Consider the following 21,400-nt stretch of genomic DNA (forward strand, 5'->3'; position numbering starts at 1 on the left):
AGAAAATCACTTTTCAGAAATTACATATTTTTTTAAACAAAAATGTTCTAAAGAATATGAGAAATTAAGTCATCAGTAGGCCTATGCCCTACTAGAGGTCCTGGTAGGATATAAAAGCAGCAGTTCTAGCGGTCCTGGTAGGATATAAAAGCAGCAGTTCTAGAGGTCCTGGTAGGATATAAATCAGCAGTTCTGGAGGTCCTGGTAGCATATAAAACCAGCAGTTCTAGAGGTCCTGGTAGGATATAATACCAGCAGTTCTAGAGGTACTGCTAGGATATAAAACCAGCAGTACTAGAGGTCCTGGTAGGATATAAAACCAGGAGTTCTAGAGGTCCCGGTAGGATATAAAACCAGCAGTTCTAGAGGTCCTGGTAGCCGTAGGATATAAAACCATCAGTACTGGAGGTCCTGGTAGGATATAAAACCACAGTACTAGAGGTCCTGGTAGGATATATTTAACACATAGCTATAAGGAAATCAAATAATTCTATTCATGACTAACATTTGGATGCATGTTGAGTCTTCATCAAACAGAGTTATGGAGATATTTTCATATACACTATGTTCATCTAATTACTGATAATCAGGAGATAAAACACAGGTTGGAGGAATGAAGAGGAACCACTGGGCTGCATGTGGCCAGGGTTAAGTAATAATAGTTAAGAAATCCATAAAACAAAACATTAAAGACATTAAGATCAGTCTTTATTGATTCCCATGGTGAATTTGGGTGTAATAGCAGCACTGCAGTAGGCATGAAACAAGATTACAACTAAGACTCAAATAAAAATAAAGGGGAAAATAAATAATAAAGCTTGAATACAAAAAATAAAAGTAGTAGTCTTACCTATAGCCCATCAGCACTTGAACTGACCGGGACAGCAGTGTATATATGAACGATTACGAAATCTATAGGCATACTGTAAGTAAAAGGCACAATTTATCACCAGAATATGAACATGTATCTACAGTATATGTGAAACAAAAAACTTAAAATGCTGTGTGCTCTTGATTAGAGCCTATAACCTTTTACAGTCCAAGTGGATGTGTGGTTCTCACGAATACATAGATTCTTGAACGTGCAGTATATTTTGCTGCGATATACCGATGTAATTGGGCTTCCGGGCCATTATGTGTGTAAAGGACTGAACCTAGGTTGAAAAATCTTGCATTACATTAATCCCTAGAAACAAACATGAAACAAGGTTGTTTGTCTTTCTGCAAAATATATAGAGAGTATCTTGTCCAGCAAATAAGCAAAGTAACAATAACAAAGATAGGAACCATTTGCTGTATAAATCGACGCAAGCTGAAAATAAACTTGAATGGCATTAATGTTTACACATACATTACCACTTCCCTCATTATGAGACCAAACAAAAGGAGAAAAAAACAAGCAACTCTCAAACTAGCAAAAAAATTTTAATTAAATCCTTGACTTGTTGAACTTGTGTGCTAGAAGTTAACCTTCTGTCTTCATATATCTACTGTATATGTACAGACTGTCAGCAGTGGATGTGAGGCTGATATATGTACAGTGTCAGCCAGCCTAGACAGTAAGGGTCATACATTATGTACATGTCAATCAACAGTACATAGATCGAGCAATATACAAACAGTGAGCTGTCAAACTAACAGGCAACTGTCATACTTAAGTGTACATCCATAGTCCATGAACCATGTGCCAATGAAAACAGGGCTAATTAATCCAAGAACATAATTTTGTTGCTGTCGGGCAGAAACCTGTCCGATCCACATTTCAAAATGTCATGTTTTGTTTTCTCCCCGTAAAATGTATCTCCTACTTACAAGAGTCACACGAAAGTAGTGAAAATAACAGATCTAAAAGCTCACAACTGTGAGCTTGTGGGTCGACAATTTTCACTATTTTACATTTTTGTTAAATGGTAATAAAAAAGTTTAAAGTTATAACAGTTTTGGACATACAGGGTTTCCACCTGACAGCAACGATTCCCTCTATGGAGGGCACGGGGAGGTTTGACACCCCCAGATCCTAGTGGAATCTACTGCCCTACCACCGGCATCTGTTAGATCTGTCATAATAATCATCCTCATCATCATCGTATGAATCAGAATCCTCATTTTCCTCATCTTCCTCGTTTTCATCATCATCTTCATCACTATCCACGGGTGCATGATCTTCATCAACCACGGGTGCATGATCCGTCCTCAGCTTGAGAGAGACACAGAGGAGTTTGTAGCGACCAGGAGTCATCTTTCCCACAGTCTCCCACGTGTTCGTCTCTTCACAGTAGCGTTCGATGTTCTGGGGATACCTACATGAAGAGAAGCAAACCGATAATGGCATCAGACAACGTCACACTGGTAAGAGCCAGTGTGCGCACACAGGCTGGCTTCACTAGAAACCGGCCGCTCATAAGATGCATAGCAGTGAAAAGGTGGTCACAGCACCCCAAGCGAGTGAGTTTTGCAAAAAAAAAGAAATGTGGAAGAGCTAATCAGCTTCTTCGGTCAGGGCCCTGTGATTGACAGACGCTGATTGGCTCTTCCACATTTTGGTTTCTGCAAAACGCCCGCCCAGCGCTTGGGGCCAGACCGGTCTGCAGAAGATTCATGATAATGTGAATTCACGCTTCATGACCACGCCTGCCTGCTCGCCCAGCTGCCAACACTAAAGCCAAATGTATGCTCGTGCGCAGAGACCGGCCGAGAATAGCACACCTACAAGCTCACGTTGTGAACTTGTACAACGGGTATTAACTGTGTTGTGCTACAAAGTATATGTCTCGCTAGGGACTGCCTCACCAGCCTACACACAAGAGGACGTTGAATGAACAGAAACCAGCGCTCTTCAAAATAGTTTGGGGGTCTGTTGGGAATTGATTACATGCAACCCACACCTGTGCCTGCAGTGTCGTAAACAAATAGTTGGTCTAATAGACAAGAGAAACGTCTGGTGTGGAAAAGAAGACACCTTTTCCCAGACATTCATGGAGCAGCCGTATGTTACCTGTCCGTGTCGTCCCGCCCTCCCAGTACGTAGATCTTTCCATCCATTGCAACCGCGCTATGCATGTAGCGTTCCACTGGCATGGAGGCACAATAAGTCCACTGGTTGGTTTTGGGGTTGTAACATTCCATTGAGCAATCCGCGATCATATAAGGATAACCCACGTTGCCACCTATAGATAAACAAGAAGACCATAAGGATAATTTTATTTTATATATAATTAAAGGTTTTTCCCAATTCTCAAGAATGGGTGAAAACTGACCACTGTCTACGAGCCTTTAACACTCGCATGACTGAGGTTTCATACTCCTCCACCAAGCCTGAAAAAAGATCATTTTGATCCCCAAATCAGGCTATCCTATTGGCCACTGTCTCCCTCTGTTCTCCAGACTAGTTCACACTTTCTCCCCCAAACAGTGGGGGGTTCCATTGTCTTCTAAAAAGATGAGAGTTGAACATGGGTTGCCAAATTTTGAGAGAGAAATAAGCAGGCAGGTCTATGAAAGTGTAGGCAGTAGGCTAGTGTCTATTTCTATCTGTCTCCTATATGTCATCATGATTTGTGTATGTGGGGATCTCATTTTTACTTCCATGCAGTGTTGATTTCGTAATCAACACGAAATATGTTCGTCAACGCACATTTTTCAAAGGACGAAGACGAGACGAGACCACCACCCATGAATAAACAATAACTGGGACTAAATCATTATGCAATTTCGTTGACTAATAAAGACGAGACGAAAATGTAGTTCACTAAATAAAGACTGGACTAAACTCTATGGTCATTTTAGTTCACGAACAAAGACGAGACGAAATATTATATCATATATTTATTATATGATTTTGTCACTCCCTGTCTCCTTTGATAAGCAGCGCAGGGCATGCTGTTCCTCACTCACACACACACCCCCTTTTAAAGTTGCAGCCGCGCACGCACACACACACACACACACACACACACACACACACAGAGTCACACCGTCAAATGAATGGCAGGAGGATTCAGATTTCAGAGCGAAACTTTACAAAATAAAACGGTAAAATGCTTTGCACGGGGCTCGGGAGAAAGAGAAGAGGTGATATGGACACATTTTCGCTACATCGATGTGGAGAACAAAACACAATGCTTGAACACAAGCGTTCACCACAAAGAGATCGAGTTATAAGTTAACAAAAGGTTTGCACTTTCTCCATTTACACCCCATACATCTACACAAACGTTCAGATTTCAAATATAAAGTGCTTACCTCATGGCCAGGGATGTTACAATTCTATTCGGGTAACCCATAAGTACCCATATTCTCCGTATTGTCCAATAAAACACATTTAAATCCGATCGGTGGCCATTTTCTCCGTATTTTTTCCATGCTTTCAACTAAGTGACCCTATCGGTTGGGAGGTGTAATTGCACTCTGATACACTATAACTCTATGAGAAAATGACCGCCAATCGGATTAAAATGCTTTTCATTGAACAATACAGAAGTTACGGGTACTTATACCCACCCGAAGTAAATTGTAACATCCGTGGCCACGGAATAAAAACTTTATATTTGAAATCCGAACGTTTATGTAGATGTACGGGCTGTAAATGGAGAAAGTGCAAAAAACAGGTTGAAGTTTCGTCATGACTGTCATAATATGACCGTGATGTAATGCTGCTTTCGATTTAGTAGCAGCAAGCGAACTATAGTAACTTGTAAACAACCCAGTGACAAACCTATATTATTATTATTCATAATAATAATATTCACATTATTGTCTGAGCGTAAAGCTCTCATTCTATCAGCTGTCCACGTCGCTGACAAACGCGTCTCCTCTCCTCCTCCCGTGCGACAAGTGAACACAATGCTATGTTCCACAAATGTGCTCAATCCTGCGCAAAATATCTGATCTTCAAGCATAAAACAGTTGCTGCGTGACAAGCTGTATGCTTGTAGATCCTATCTTTTTCCACCGCTTTGCAGTGAAAGGGAAAGTAAAATGGGTCGCCACATTTTGCGAGAGAAATAAGTTAGGTCTATGAAAATGTTACTGCATGCGTCGTTGTGCCCTGAGAAAACAGTTAGGCATGAATGCTGGGGTAATAGCCGAGGCTAATTTGCAACACCAGTCCCTGGTTAGACCTTTCTATATAAATATATACCTAATAAAAATGCATGAAGCTCTAATCTAAACAAGTATGAAAAGATATTTATATCTGCAAAGTAACTAGTAACTAAAGTTTTCAAATAGTTGTAGTGAAGTAAAAGTACAAGATTTGCCTCTGAGCTGTAGTGGAGTAGAAAAGTATTACCATTATAATGTAATTATATATATAATTATAATATTAATAATAATAGAAAGACGCGAAAAACAAGCCCAAAGTCGCTTATAATAAGCAGACATGGCAACATCGACTCGAATAGACTCGCTGCTGCAGCTCGTCTACGGGCCGCTCTGCGGGGGGTCTAGAGGTGTGAACTGCTCTTCCCTGGGGGAGAGAGAGGGAGAGCGGTCAATTTAGCCGAAATATAACGTTTGGGATGGTATATATGGTATATATTTCATATTTATAATACGTTTCAGAAGAAAAAAAAAACGGAGATGATTTGAAACATATATTTAGGAAAAGTCATGAAAGGGGAACTTTCTCAGAGCTTCATGAGAGAAGATAATCCACTTTAAATTCTCAAAATCGGTCATATTGATAGCTTAGTCATGCAAGTGTTAAGAACAGTTTTGATACCTGTAACGTAGATCTTTCCATTCAGAGTGCAGGCAGCCGAATCATTACGCCGAACATGCATAGGAGCGACTTCCGTCAGAACGGATGTTTCAGCGTCGTACTTGGCCACATGGGGTGGAGCTATCTGCTTACGAGGTGACATGCCACCTAGGGCCCAGGAGAACACACACACACACTTCAGGAGAACAGGTTTTTCAGGGGGGCTCTCTTCAGTTATGAATGCCCCCATAGTGTCTTATTGTGAGGTTGTAGATCTGCTATTTTTTAACATAAAAAACTAAACAAAATAGGAACACCAGGGTTAATGTGACGCATAAACCTGTTCCATACCAATAAAATAGAGCAGTCCATCTAGAGCCACCACTGTAGCAGGTTTATAAACATCAAGATCGGCATCAGTGTAGGCTGCCACACCGACAGACTCTGTGAGCTGCCAGGTGTTGGTCTTGGGGTTGTAGCGCTCCAATGAGTCTTCACTCTTGTTACCCCCTTGGCCGCCCACTGCAAACACATCTCCATCCAGCATCACCAGCCCTATGGACCATGAGAGCAGGGAAACAATACCAATAAAACTGATCATTTAGCAATTATTCCGAAACAAAGTTAAAGATAGGGCAATAGATCATTTTTAATTCAACTTGAAATTCAAATTGAAATTAAATGATTGTGAAAAAGCAAACAAAAAAACTGTGCCTATGTTATTGTGCCTAAATTATTAACATATCGCTAGATTCGCTACTACCAGTTATAGTTAGCAAAACAGTTCATTTAATTGGATAACTAGAAAAAGGGCTCCTCGGAGCACAGGTCTCCGCCAGGTCAGGTAGGTTATTGTGGGCCAGCAATGTTGATGGAATATGAAGAATCGGACAGATCCATCTTGATCACATGATTATAGAGATAATGTGTACCATTTTGCATGTTGCACAAAATCTGTAGGAGTAATATCAAAACATTTGTTTTGCTGAAATCGGCCTCCTGGTGGCGCTATGATAGGGCAATGTCAAAAGGGTGGCATGTTCCTCAACGTAGTGCGTGCAAGTTTCACCGCAATCGTACGCTGTGTTCATGATTTGAGGCATTTTGTTCAAAACGGGACCACTCCTGCAAACTTTAGATTTTGTGTCAATTGTCAATTTTAGCCAATCAGGATGGAATATGAAAAATCAAACGGATCCATCTTGATGTGATCATGTGTACCGATTTGCGTGAAATTTGGATAAAATCGGCCTCCTGGTGGTGCTATAAAAGACAGATGTGAAAAATGCAGGGCAAAGGTTTTCCTTTGGCCCCTAGGGAGTGCACATACAAAGTTTTACGCAGATCGGTGCAGTTATAGGTAAAAACGTGATTCGGCCTGTTATAGCTCCACCATTTCTTCCTCGGCATAGTGGAAATGTGCATGCAAAATTTCACGGAATTCGCACGCTGTGTTTATGATTTGAGGCATTCTGTTCAAAACACTCACGCAAACTTCAGAAGCCAATCTTAGCCAATCAGGATGGACTATGGAAAATCTGAAAGACCCGTTTCGTTTAATGACTATAGAGATTTTGCTTACCGATTTGCGTGATGTTTGGACAAAATCTGTAGGAGTAATATATATATATATTTTTTTTAATCGCCCTCCTGGTGGCGCTGTGACAGGCCAATCTGAAAATGCCAGGGCAGAGGTTCTGCTCTGGCATCCAGGGAGTGTGCGTGCACAGTTTCGCTGCAATCAAACCAACGGTGCCGGAGATTGGCTGGTCACAGACAGATGGACACACACGCACGGATGGACGGACAGTGTACAAAACATAGTCTCTGCCACGCCTTCGGCCTGACGGAGATAATTACGTGATGTTTGCATTGAAGTGTGTTGTGTAGTTTTGGGTTAACAGACAGAATTTTGCTATTTTTCAAGTATAAGTGGCAGAACAAATATTCCCAGGAAATGCTCTATAAATATACAGTATTTGTCCTAATGTGAAGAAGAATGTTACTCTAATGGTAATCCCAAAATAGGAACGACAAGATTTTGACAGTCTTACTCAAGAACATGCGTGGCTCATTCATGGGAGCCATCTTCAACCAGGAGTTACGGTCAACTTCATAGCGCCATAACTCTTTATTGCCTGAACCAGTGCGCCGTGAACCTTTTTGTATGACGAATCCTCCGGCCAAATACAGAAAGGAGCCTATGGTGGAAGCAGAGCAGAATTAAACCAATTAATGAGTTAAGCCTCGACTGTTAAAGAAAAGTAGTCATACGCATGCACAACTTAAAATGTCTTCACATACAGTATAGTCTGTCTCCTTCGTAGCCTACGGGCTGTGGTGCTTTTTCCTTTTTTTCGATTTTTTTTTTTTTTTCAATTTTCTAGGGGGACCATTTTCAGTGTAACACCACCCGAAGTCAACCGGAAGTGCGATCCCGTTTTTTGGTTTCCCGTCTGCCTCCATTCTAAGTCGTACACAAAAAGCCCTGTAAACCTATGTAGTTTTTCATCCTCGCATTTCCCATGTTAACATAAACGGTCAGAACTCAAACATGGCGGCTCCGTTTGACACGTGGTTTGGACTGGTACACGCAGGGAGATGTCGCCGATGTAAACAGACCGTGTACGGCTCAATCTTAAGGATTTTAACAAGATCTATGGCGACGTGAAAAAAACTAAAAACAACAATAAAACGTTGGCACTGGTGAGTACATTATGAGATTATCCTCTGGCGGTCAATGTGTTAACACCACACCTACTCATCCCCTCTGTTCCCTTCACCCACATGCCCACTGAGGTGTGCTCCAATCACACTCTCTCTCACTTGGGTGTCTTCTCTACCACTTCATCCAAATCACTCCAGAATACTCAAGTCTTCCATTACACCCCCCAACCTGCAGTGCATATGCACTGACATGTTATCATTACAGCTTCATACTCCTCACTGTCTGTCTGATTGTCTCCTCCAAAACGATGGAGCGTGCACACTTTTTTTTTATCATTTCACCCACTGCTTTACGCCTGTAAGACTGTGATGTGACAAATACAATTCTGAACGCTGTTGGTACACATTTGCTTTCAGATTATACAGACCCATGGATTAAAGCAAAATAAAACTGAAAATGTTTTGTCAGGCCTATTATGGCCTAACATGCGATTTGTGAAACAACGTGAAAGGAGCCCCCTCACTAGCGTTGTGTTTCAATTAGCACAGTATGTAGAATTATGTTTTGGTAGCCGTACAGCCAACCAGTTGAATAAATTGCAGAAATTGCAAAATATGGTCGGCCATACCTGCAGCATGCACTGACAAAAAAGGATAGGATCATTTTAGGATCATTTTGTATTTTAAAACAAAATGCCAGACGCCAGTGGGTTAACCTTTGCTTTTATGAAAAATCTGATATCAGGATTTTCTGGAAGATTGAACATGCATTCTTTTGCTAGTTTGACCACCTCACAATACTCTTTAATCTGAAAATAACAAAATAAACGAAAATGGGCTCTCTACAAGCTTACAACACGTCTCAGTGTGGCGTGTTGTAAGCTTGTAGATTTCCGGTGCATGGCATGCATCCATAAAAGACATGCCGACTTCTACGGAATCCAAATGACTGACATCAGTCGTGGTGACTGAGAACTATAATCCATGCAGACCTCAATTTGTTTTCCAGTCCACCCCATGGTAGTATAACAGTTTGAACCACACTCTGGATACTTCCACCTGCTCTCTTGGAGACGCACAGTATGTGTATGTGTGTGTGTATGTATATATATATATATATATATATATATATATATATATATATATATATATATATATATATATATATATATATATATATATATATATATATATATATATATATATATATATATATATATATATATATATATATATATATATATATATATCTCTTAGCCTGGCATGGCCAGACTAATGTCACTGCGTAGATATTAGTCTGGAATCTCTGCGTGGAACCTGCATTTCCGAGGGGCAAATTAAAAAAAATGACCCTGGTGATAAACCCGCCCCATATTTGCATACTGGGCCCTGATTGGTCCCTCACAACTTCGGAGGGACAGAAATGCAATCTCTATTGAGAGGGGCCAGACCTAATCTGCCGAGGGGATTTCTTTTTTGCAATGGCAGATTCGTCTGGAACCAGGCTATATATATATATATATATATATATATATATATATATATATATATATATATATATATATATATATATATATATATATATATATATATATATATATATATATATATATATATATATATATATATATATATATATATATATATATATATATATATATATATATATATATATATATATATATATATATATATATATATATATATATATATATATATATATATATATATATATATATATATATATATATATATATATACCTTTCTTCTTTCCATCATCCATAGCTCAAACCCTTGCTTTTACCAGTCATAGTGCCAACATTTCAAGTTCCGACTTTCATTAAAAAATATATATATATTATTTAGATTTGCTTTTTGTTTGTTGAGCAAAAGATTTCATGTTATTTAGACAGCATGTTGTTTCGACAGATGATAGGTTTGGCTTTTACCTGGTATCCTAGCTTCTTTGTAAGCACTGCCCTTTGCTCATTGCATTCTATTTAAGTGACTACATCGCTACAGATCAGTTCAGAGGTAAAGCAGAGTAGGATCCATTACAGGTCCCAGGTTGATTGAGTCAATCTCACCTGACATAACCACAGCATGCCAGGAAACTTTCAGAGGCAGTTGTCCCAGAGTCCTCCACCGATTGGTGAGGGGACAAAAGCTCTCGACTGTGTGAATCCACCCGGCCTGAGTCTCAGCGCCCATCATCATGATCACTACAGCAAGCAGGGGAGACAAGAGTAGAGAAGCAGAGGAAACCACATTTATTAAAAAACTAGAGAGCATCTCACAGGCATGCTGGATAGATGTTGAGTTTACCACGTTTTTAATCCAAAGTAGTTCAGATCCACAAGCTCACAACACGTCACAATGCAAAATTCGCTATTCGTCGTACAAGTATATAGGGCTTAAGTGGATCCAGCGGTCCGCACGTCGATGTAGTCGCATCATTAATGTTAAAATGAATTTCCGATTCATATGTGTTCATCTTTACACCCCTACCAGGTATGTTTGCACATTGTGGGGATTTGTCTTGATGTATTTTTTTGCACTGTCATCAGCTGTACCATGCATCATGTGTGTGTTCAGCAGGGTACCTGTGGTCCTGCGTGGGCGTGCTGTTTTACAGTACGGCCGATCCTTGGCCTCAGAGATGAACCTCTGGCAGCCCTGGTTTTCTTTCACCACCTCCAGAGACTCAATCACTCTGTCGATGTAGGAGGGGCTGATGAGAGGCAGACGGATTTGCTCAAGCACCTTAAAGAACACATAGAACACTCATTATTTTACAGTCCAACTGGATATTGGGTGCAACATTATATAACAATCATGCATAGTACCAGCTAGTACCATATCGTGTCTGTCGGGTGGAAAGCTCATATATCCAAAACTGTTACATTTCAGGGTCAAAATTCAAAAATGCGTTGCTTCGTGCCACGTTTTGAGCTTGTGGATCTGCTACTTTTGATGTTTTTGTGTGACGCTGTAGTATGCTCAAGTAGGGCGTTAATTTATGAAAGAAACGCAAAAAATATGGAGATGTTCTGCCAGACAGCAACAACATATAGATGCCAAGCATGTATTGGACAGCAGATGCCGTTCCAGCAACTACCTTGAATTTAGATGTATCGATAGGCAGACACCACGATTGTCTGGCAAGGTGACTGACCTTTCCAAAGTTCTGCTTGCGGGTAGGACACTTGGCCAACCACAACATGGCAGCATCAAACGCCATGTCCTCCTTGGGCACATGGAGATCGTCACTGGCAAGAATGTCTGCCAGTCTTTCCACAGAGAGCGAGAGGAACTCTTCCTAGAGGTAGAGAACACAACGTACAGTAGATTAGCTGATAGATAAGCCCTTGTTCTCATACTGAAGTAACCTTTTCTCCATTTAAAGTGCTAAATGGTGATGGATGATTTGTTTAATGAAATAGTTCAAAAGAATAAAAGTCCACACAACAGCACCTCAAAAAAAAAAAATACTTTAAAAACACAGAAAAGTGGTTCAACGTTTTAGCCACACATGGCCTCCTGATGAAGGCCAAGTGTGGCCACAACGTTGTACCACCTGTACCACTGTGTGTTAAAGTAAAAAAAAACACTTTTAGAAGCAATGCTGTTGTGCAGACTTTTATGCTTTTGAACCGTTACTCTGTGTCCAGCACCAGCAATGAACTGGATGTGTGCAACCCACTTCTGAGCTTGTTTAATGAAATGGACAAGTGACTGACTGTAGCTTATTAATATATATATGCAATTACTGAACACTGACTGACTGAATGTTTCTACACAGGTCTGGGTCAGTTGTGGTGGTGAAAGCTTGAGTAATAGTAATAACTAAGTTGTAGGAGAAAACAAGCCAACAACGGAACAAACAACTTGGGGAATATATTATCCTTCAACGACTGACTGACCTGCTTGTAGATGACACTGAAGTGTTGCAGAATGTGATCCATGCTGCGTTTCTCCATCGTTTTGCAGGAGTGAGCCTCGGCAAAGCAGTAAATCCCTACACAGTTATTCATGTCCATGTGACGCATCATGTAGTCACAGCAGGCCTGTCGAACAGCCGTGACGTCCAACAAGTTGGATGCTGCTAGCAAGGCCTACACCAAATGAACAAAATATCTTTACTTAGCACCCATGGATTAAAGCAAAATATATAACCCCCCTACCCTACCCCCCCCACACACACGTTAAATTATATTATAGTAATATTGTTCCTGCTGTTCTACATACTGCCAACCAGGTGAAGAAATCATCACAGATTGAGGCTGTAACCTTTGCTTCTATATGAACTATCAAAGACTATTAAAATTTTATGGAAGATGCTTCTGAACACATTTCTAGTTTGACCACTTCAAATGCTCTAAACTTAAAATAATAAGCAAAAATAGGCTATCTACAAGCTCTCAATGCGAGAGCTTGTAGATCGGCTATTTTTGCTGCGCAACATGCTTCCATAGAAGACATGCTGGCTTCTATGGAATCCAAATGACTGAAATTAGTCGTGGCGACTGAGAACTTCAATCCATGAGCACCCATGTTATGTAGGATAAACATGGAGACAATGGATAATGTTCATGATAATACATTACCTGCACATTTGCAGTAGAGATGGACACCTTTGATGTGTAGGCATAGTTCACCAACAAACCAATCATCTGAGGTTCCACTCCACTGAGGGTCACCCTGTCGTGTGTGGACTCCCTCATGCTGGATGTAAACATTGCCTGTTTAAAAAATAATTGAAAAAACACAACCCCCTCACGTATTAGAAGGACAATATCAGTCACCAGAACCAAGGACGGGTGTTTTCAATGAATCCATCATGGTTAAAATGGAGTTTGAAGTTACAATGGGTTTGTATAGGAAGGGGGCGTAAACACTGGAAACTTAAAAACTGTCTGGGGTGCTCACAAAAGCCTGAGTAGACGTTACAATGACCCCAAACATGTTTGAAAGTGAAATATCCCTTTAAGCCCTTCTTATTTACATTGTGTGTACAATTTATAGTATGGTGTTGGGTTCACGTGAAAGCCAAGGCTGATTTGAGTGTCATTCCCTTAACAACAGGTCAATAAATGTGTGGTATTTTACCTCAAAGTAAGGGCTGAAGGAGGCCAGTACATAACGATGGCAGGGGAACTCCTGTCCCTCACAGCACAGAATCACATCACACAAGGTAGTGTTGAGCCGCAGCCTGTTGAGGCCCTCTAACACCTTGTTAGGATGGCTGGAATCCACAAACATCCATTCTCTATCATCCAATGAGGATAGATGTACGCTGGTGCCGTCCTTCTGAAGTGCAACAGACAACATCCAGAAGGAGATTTATGAATCAGAAAAATAAACAACTATCGGTGAGTAATGTCGCTGATCTTGAGTCCTTGTGTACCTTGCGAAATGTCATATTTGTCCTTGTACATCAGTCCCTCAGTGGCAGTTTCATGAGTCAACACAACACATTATAGGTTTCCTATAGAGCACTTCTGACATCACCGCCGCTAGAGGGCGCTATCCCCCTGGATCAGCGTTATTTTCTACATTGGAAATCCCATAAGAGAAGCGATTGCATCATATAAGAACTGTGATTCAAAAATAAACAAATCAGCCCGGCGAAATTACTCGTATGGATATGAATCATCAACTGACGGTGAAGAATAACTAATTTATCCAAATAAAAAAATTAATAAAAAAAATCTCCAAGCACAGACATTATCAAATTTTACTTAATCATAATGATTAATTTAACTTAATCATAAACGACAGTCACATAAATGACAAATCACCGGGCTTATTTGTTTATTTTTGGAATGCAGTTCTTCATATGACACGATCTAAGATTTCCCCATGGGAATTTCAATAGAAGAAATACTTCCGTGACCCAGGGGTAGTGACGTCAGGACTGCTGTACGTCAGGACTGCTGTACTCCATTGGTTTTCCAGTTAGCTTATTGACCTGGCAGGGTACTCTACAGTGATGTTTCTCATCTACCCCTCTCCATGTTCCCCTTACCCTCCCATCAGCATCAATCTGCCCTAAACACCCCCAAATAAGCCCCTTATCCTTCCAATCTGCACCAACCTTTACCAAACAGCTCCAAACCCTCCTAATCCTAGTCTCCTACTAAAGTGCAGCCAAAGAGGGTGACCACACCGAGATGTGTCACTACAGGCAGAGACACTTCATAAACGCCTTGAAAAGCAGCCAAACAGATTGACAGGCATCCAGTTTGTATTCTGTTCTCCTGTGCTTCATATGTCAACACAGCAGTCCAACAGCTGACTGACACACACACACACACACACACACACACACACACACACACACACACACACACACACACACACACACACACACACACACACACACACACACACACACACACACACACACACACACACACACACACACACACACACACACACACACACACACACACACACACACACACACACCTTTTTGCCCAGTCTCCCTTTCTTGGCAGCCTGTGGTGATCCACTCTGGCAGGCAGCAGCCATGCTGGGGTGAGGGAAGGGACTGCAGAGAGAACACACAGTACAGTTAAAACTGGTTACACAGTAAAAATCCTCGCTGTTCACATGTCTTCATCTTTTTTGGGCGGTGAAACCGCCCCTATAAGTGAGATTTGGAAAAATGTACAAATATCTTGGGCAGTGAAACCGGCCCTAAAAGTGAGGTTTGGAAATTTGTACAATTATCCTGCGCTGTGATTGGCCAATCACAATCTATTCAGGACTGTGATTGGCCAGTGTCACATGACACATGTGCATAGCCCTATATAAGCAACCATAACTTTACAAAACCATAAATTGGTTTTTGTAAAGTTATGGTTTCGTCCATCATAAAGAGTGTTTCAATAAATGTATTTATCTTTTGTACATGATTGGTTGACTCCATTCAGTATTGTGATTAGCTAGCAAGACACCGCCCACTTCACACAGGGTGTGATTTTTTTTAATCAGCTGTTGATAACAGCAATTTAAATTCTCTTTAGGCTAATAGGCATAGTGAAATGAGGTTGTATTGTGTTGAGATTTGATGGTGTGAAGTTACTCTCACCACATTTAAAATGCAAAGTAACAGCGTATTGACTTGTCAGCCTATTTATTATGTTGTCATCTGATATACTGAAGTTTTATTTATTAATCTGATATACTACTGAAGCTTTATTTATTCATCTGATATACCGAAGCTTTATTAAATCAGTGGAGATTGGTTGAGAGAACATCCAAGTATTTTTCAGTAATTTCCTGGCTACTGCACACTGTTCAATTAACAGGCATTTGTAACTGGGAGCTGCCCAGTACAACCAGTTTTCTACGGCTAGCTTAGCCGCAAGCAACTCCTGGATCCTATTTTTAATGGAATCTAGAGTTGCAATACCAACCCTTGACAGCCCATGCACAAGTAAGACGCGCGAACGCTGGAAGCGAACGCAGCTCGAAAATATTGTGTATTTACGGACTTGTAATCCGTGTTATTTCACCGTGATGGGGAAAGAACATTGACATTGTGTGTGTGTGTGTGTGTGTGTGTGTGTGTGTGTGTGTGTGTGTGTGTGTGTGTGTGTGTGTGTGTGTGTGTGTGTGTGTGTGTGTGTGTGTGTGTTTTGCAGGCTGTGTCTAAATTCCTGCACTCTGGCGCCCTCTGGCCCTCTACTAGGCAGTGCATGCACACAGAGACGCACACACACACACACACACACACACACACACACACACACACACACACACACACACACACACACACACACACACACACACACACACACACACACACACACACACACACACACACACACACACACACACACACACACACACACACACACACACACACACACACACACACACACACACACACACAACCCGAGCACGGTTACATAGTAAGCTCCACTTGGTCGGAGGCGCGGCGAAGCCCTATCTGATTGCGTTAAACCAGGGGGTCTTCAACGTTTTCAGGCCAAGGACCCCCTAGCTGAGAGAGAGATGAAGCAGGGACCCCCTACTCTATATTGTATAAAATTGTGTTTCAGATTATAGTTTTTTTTTTTACTTAGTCTGCTCTTTTTTCCCTCTACACCTATAGCCTCTTTGCCAAAAATAGCCGATCTACAAGCTCTCAACTGCGAGGCGTTGAGAGCTTGTAGATCTGCTATTTTCGGCTAACGTTCCCCTGAGAAAAGGAATTCTAGGATTCAAGTGGTTAATGTAAAAGCTTGTATTATCCTCTTTGTATCTGCCAAGTTTTTGTTTAATACAAATCCACCATGATGACATGACATGTTATGAACTACTTTGTCAATAAATTCCATGCAGCATGCAGGTGATTATGTTTAAGTGTTGGAGTTTGGAAGCACTCGCTTTAGTAGCTCATAACATGTCTATGGTGGATTGTTATGAAACAAAAACTTGGCAGATACAAATTATTTACAAATTACAAATATTACAAAGAGGATAATCCAAGCTTTCCATACAGCTGCAATATTGGCGAGTTTAACATCGTTTAATACAATCAGATTAGATAAGGCTTTTCTATTTGAATGTATGGGCTGTCAAGGGTTGGTATATTGCAACCTTATATTCCAGATATAAAAATAGGATATACAGTAGTTGCAATGTGGGCTATTTACACATCACTGACTGCAGCATACCAGCATTAATATTACATTAATGGTATCTGTCTGTGGAAGAAAACAGATTCATGACTCGCATGCCATACAGGCGAAAATAATGTCATGTAAATAAATACTGTTGTTGTTCAAAAACTTAAAATGTGTCAAAAAAAAATAGCATAAATAAATCTACAAGTTCACTCAATGTATTAATAGTGCACATACAGTACAGTCTACTTGTCATTTTACTCTTATTTTTCTATTTCCATTTTTTACTTTGGTTTTTATTGTGTTCAAAATAATGACAAGTGTTTTTTTTTGTTGCTCGGTGTCCTGAATAGCCATGGTTCACATGACGCTTGTCTGTCACAAGCGTCATGGCGCAAATTGTACCTGGTTTTGGCACTTTCTCCATTTACAACCCGTACATCTACATAAACGTTCAGATTTCAAATATTAAGTGCTTACCCAACGGCCATGGATGTAACAAGTTGAAACGCTCGGGTCTAAGTACCCGTATCTTCCGTATTGTTCAATAAAAAAACATTTTAATCTGATCGGCGGCATTTCCTCATAGAGTTATAATGTATCAGAGTGCAGTACACCTCCCAACCGATAGGGTCACGTTGGTTGAACGCATATGGAGGAAGTTTTTAGAACATGGCCACCGATAGGATTAAAACGCTTTTTATTGAACAATACGGGAGAGACGGGTACTTAGACCCAGGCGTTTTAACTTGTTACATCCATGGCTATGGGGTCAGCACGTTATATTTGAAATCTGATCGTTTATGTATATGTACGGGTTGTAAATGGAGAAAGTGCCAAAACCAGGTACAAGTTGCGCCATGACGCCATGATATGACGGTCATGTTTCAGGACTATGGTCCTCCTGATAGTTTAACTTTTTAACTTAATACTGAATTCAAATGTCCTGTAAATTCGTTAATTTTTTCGTAATCATTTATATAAAGTACATTGAATTGCCTTGTTGAAATGAGCTACAAATAAACGTGTCTTTTATGAGTTTCTTCATTATTTGAAGAAATATTGGTTTAGGAAAGCATGGACACGTTAATGTATAAAAACTGCTCAGCTCAAATAAACATACCTCGTCCTCACAAGTGTGAATCACGACAGCCGCTCCAAAAAAACTGCAATGACTTTGTTATTATAAATGATGTTAATTAAATAAACATCGAAATATTGGCTTTTAAACGTTTCAACTCCAAGCAAAACAAACGCCGCTTGTCAACTTCAAGGGGAGGAGGTGTAACCACTAAATGTGTCCTGACCAGTGTTGCCAGGTTGTGCGAGAGAAACAAGCAACCAGGTATATAAAAACAAGCCCAAAAGAAGCAATTCGGTGCGCCTAACTGAGCACTTTCAAGTACCTATATATTGTATACATTGAAAATAGCAGATCTACAAGCTCACAACTTATCGCGATGCGAAGCGTTGTGAGCTTGTAGATCTGCTATTAAAAAATAAATTAAAACATTTGTGGAATATTTGGAATATTTTTGAACATTACAACACAAATCTGATACACAGCTCCCTGGCACAAAACATTTTCAGATGGGGGTTAGGGGACAAATACATATTAACGTGGGAGTCCTTGATATGTAAATGTTTGAGAACCACTGGTTTAAATAATAAACAACATTTGAAATTAAGCCCAAATAATCAACTGCACGCTAGAAACAAGCCCAAATAATCAACTACACGTTAGAAACAAGGTCAAATAAACGACTACACTTTAGAAACAAAGCCCCACAAACCGCAACACAGAAACAAGCCCAAAGTCGCTTATAATAAGCGGACATGGCAACACTGGTCCTGACAACACACGCAGTCATCATGGTTCCGGACACAAACCATGTAAATACAAAACAGTTCCATGAAATACATGATATTATTATTTATCATATCAACAATGTTTCAACAATATTTATTCCTCGTAATAAAATAAAAATAAATCAGGATTCATACAAATAAATCCCAAACTTGAGAACCTGTTCATTTATTCAGTGGTTCTCAAACATGTTCATGTCAAAGGAAGGACCCCCCCCCACATTAAATATGTATTTGGCCACTGACCCTTATTTGAAAAGAGTTTCGTGTTGTTAGACATTTACAAAATTATTTTTAAATAATTTTTAATCTATTACTATCATTAGGATTATTATTTTAATAGATCTACAAGCTCAGAGTGTCGGCTATTTTCGAAATGGCCAAAGTATAAATTCTGGGGATCTTGGCTGGAACGCCCCCCCCCCCGGACCACTGGGGGTCCCAAAACCCCACTTTGAGAACCAGTGTGTTTGTTCACTGGAGTCAGTGACTCAGGAGGTAGAGTGGTCAGCTGGGAATCACAAGGTTCTCGGTTCGATCCCCAGCTCCCTGGGTTAGAGTACAAGTGTTATTGAGCAAGACACTCAACCCATACGGAAGACATATTAATCAGGAAAATCTTGCTCTGATTAATTCTAAATTCTTGCACCCATTCATGTTAATCATCACACCAATCTTGCAGCTGGAATATAATTCCAATGCGTGAACTGAATAGAAAACAATGCATGTGGATAAATCTGTATCTAAATCTATCCAACGTGAAACTATGGCTTTCATAAAAGCTAGGATTCTTTTCAAGACTTCATTTAACTTCTCATTACAGAGGATAATTCAAACATCATGGCTCACATTCAGGGTTTGGGCTTGTTTAGTATAATAGAGATGAGGTTTGTCCAGAAGGCTCAAACATCTTGGATATAATGAGACATTTGATATGAAATTGATATACATTATATATTATTTGTTCTTATATGCAGTGGTGGAAAAGGTACATTGTTTACTTAAGTAAAAGTATCAATACTGCAATGTAGAAATACTCTGTAAAAGTCTGGAATTCAAAATGTACTTGAGTAAAAGTACAACATTATTGAAATCAAAATGTACTTAAAGTACTAAAAGTAGAAAGCACTAAAATTCCTGGTAGGATATAAAACCAGCAGTTCTAGAGGTCCTGGTAGGATATAAAACCAGCAGTACTAGAGGTCCTGGTAGGATATAAAACCAGCAGTACTAGAGGTCCTGGTAGGTTATATTTAACACATAGATATAACGCAATCAAATAATTATATTAATGACATTTTGGATGCATGTTGAGTCTTCATGAGCTCTTCAAACAGAGTTTTGGAGACATTCATTCATATACAGTATGTCCACCTAATTACTGATAATCAGGAGATAAAACACAGGTTGGAAGAATGAAGAGGAACCACTGGGCTGCATGTGGCCAGGGTTAAGTAATAATAGGAAAGAAATCCATAAAAGAAAACATTAAAGACATTAATAGATCAGTCTTTATTGATCCCCATGGTGAATGTAGGTGTAATAGCAGCACTGCAGTAGGCATGAACAATATTACAACTTAGAATCAAATACAAATAAGGGGGAAATAAGTAATAAAGATTGAATATTAAAAAAAAAGTAGGAGTCTGACCTAGCCATCAGCACTTGAACTGACCTGGACAGCATAGTGTATATATGAACGATGACTAAATATATAGGCACACATTTATGAAGAAAAAAAAGCCTAAGTACAGGGCACAATCCATCACCAGAATATGAACATATCTACAGTATACTGTATGTGAAAAAAAACACTGTGCTGTGCTCTTGATTAGAGCATATCACTTCTTACAGTCGAACTAGATGTGTGGTTCTCAAATACATTCTTGAAGACATTTCTTTTGCTGCAATATACAGATGTAATTGGGCCTCCGGGCCATTGTGTGTACTGTAAGGACTGAACGTAGGTTGAATAATCTGTCCTTATATAGCTTTGTAACTTTTCAATGCGTTACATTAATCCCTAGAGACAAACATGGAACAAAGATGTTTGTCTTTCTGCATCATCAATACATACAGAGCATCTTGCTGTACAACTAATTGCTGTACAAATTGGCACACAAAAATAGAAAGTCAAACTAAAATAAATACAAACTTGCATGGCATTCACATTTACACAACTTACCACCACCACCACCCTCATTATCAGACCAAAAAGAAAAGAAAAAAAACTCAGACTAGCAACTCTTACAAGGCAAAATGGGTAATTAAAGGCTTTTTAATAATGATATCCTTGGCCTGTTGAACTTGTGAGTGTGCTTTTAAGTTATCCTAATGACTTCTGTCTTCATATATACTGTATATGTACAGACTGTCAGTGGATGTGAGGCTGTTATATTTACAGTGTCAGCCAGCCTACACAGTAAGGGTCATACATTATGTACAATGTATATGTCAATCAACAGTTAAAGGAGAGATCCGCCCATTTTAAGTGTTATCTTTGATGTGTCGCTAATCACTCACCATC

At 39.8% G+C, this 21,400-nt stretch overlaps 1 protein-coding gene across 1 annotated transcript; it reads right to left on the bottom strand.

Annotated features, from left to right (window-relative positions):
* Positions 1-1,405: 1,405 nt before the first annotated feature.
* On the bottom strand, positions 1,406-14,906 carry LOC308101973 (kelch-like protein 24). The gene is made up of 12 exons (XM_080451535.1): positions 14,840-14,906; positions 13,478-13,678; positions 12,976-13,110; positions 12,292-12,483; positions 11,544-11,687; positions 10,972-11,131; positions 10,456-10,590; positions 7,756-7,902; positions 6,053-6,256; positions 5,723-5,869; positions 2,996-3,167; positions 1,406-2,300 (listed from the first exon to the last, which is right to left on the bottom strand). The coding sequence occupies exons 1-12, from the start codon at positions 14,900-14,902 to the stop codon at positions 2,036-2,038; spliced, it is 1,965 nt and encodes a 654-aa protein (XP_080307661.1). The 5' UTR covers positions 14,903-14,906; the 3' UTR covers positions 1,406-2,035.
* Positions 14,907-21,400: the final 6,494 nt, after the last annotated feature.

This window comes from Gymnoscopelus braueri (genome assembly GCF_963280865.1).
Source record: "Gymnoscopelus braueri genome assembly, chromosome: 2".
NCBI classification, from domain to species: domain Eukaryota; kingdom Metazoa; phylum Chordata; class Actinopteri; order Myctophiformes; family Myctophidae; genus Gymnoscopelus; species Gymnoscopelus braueri.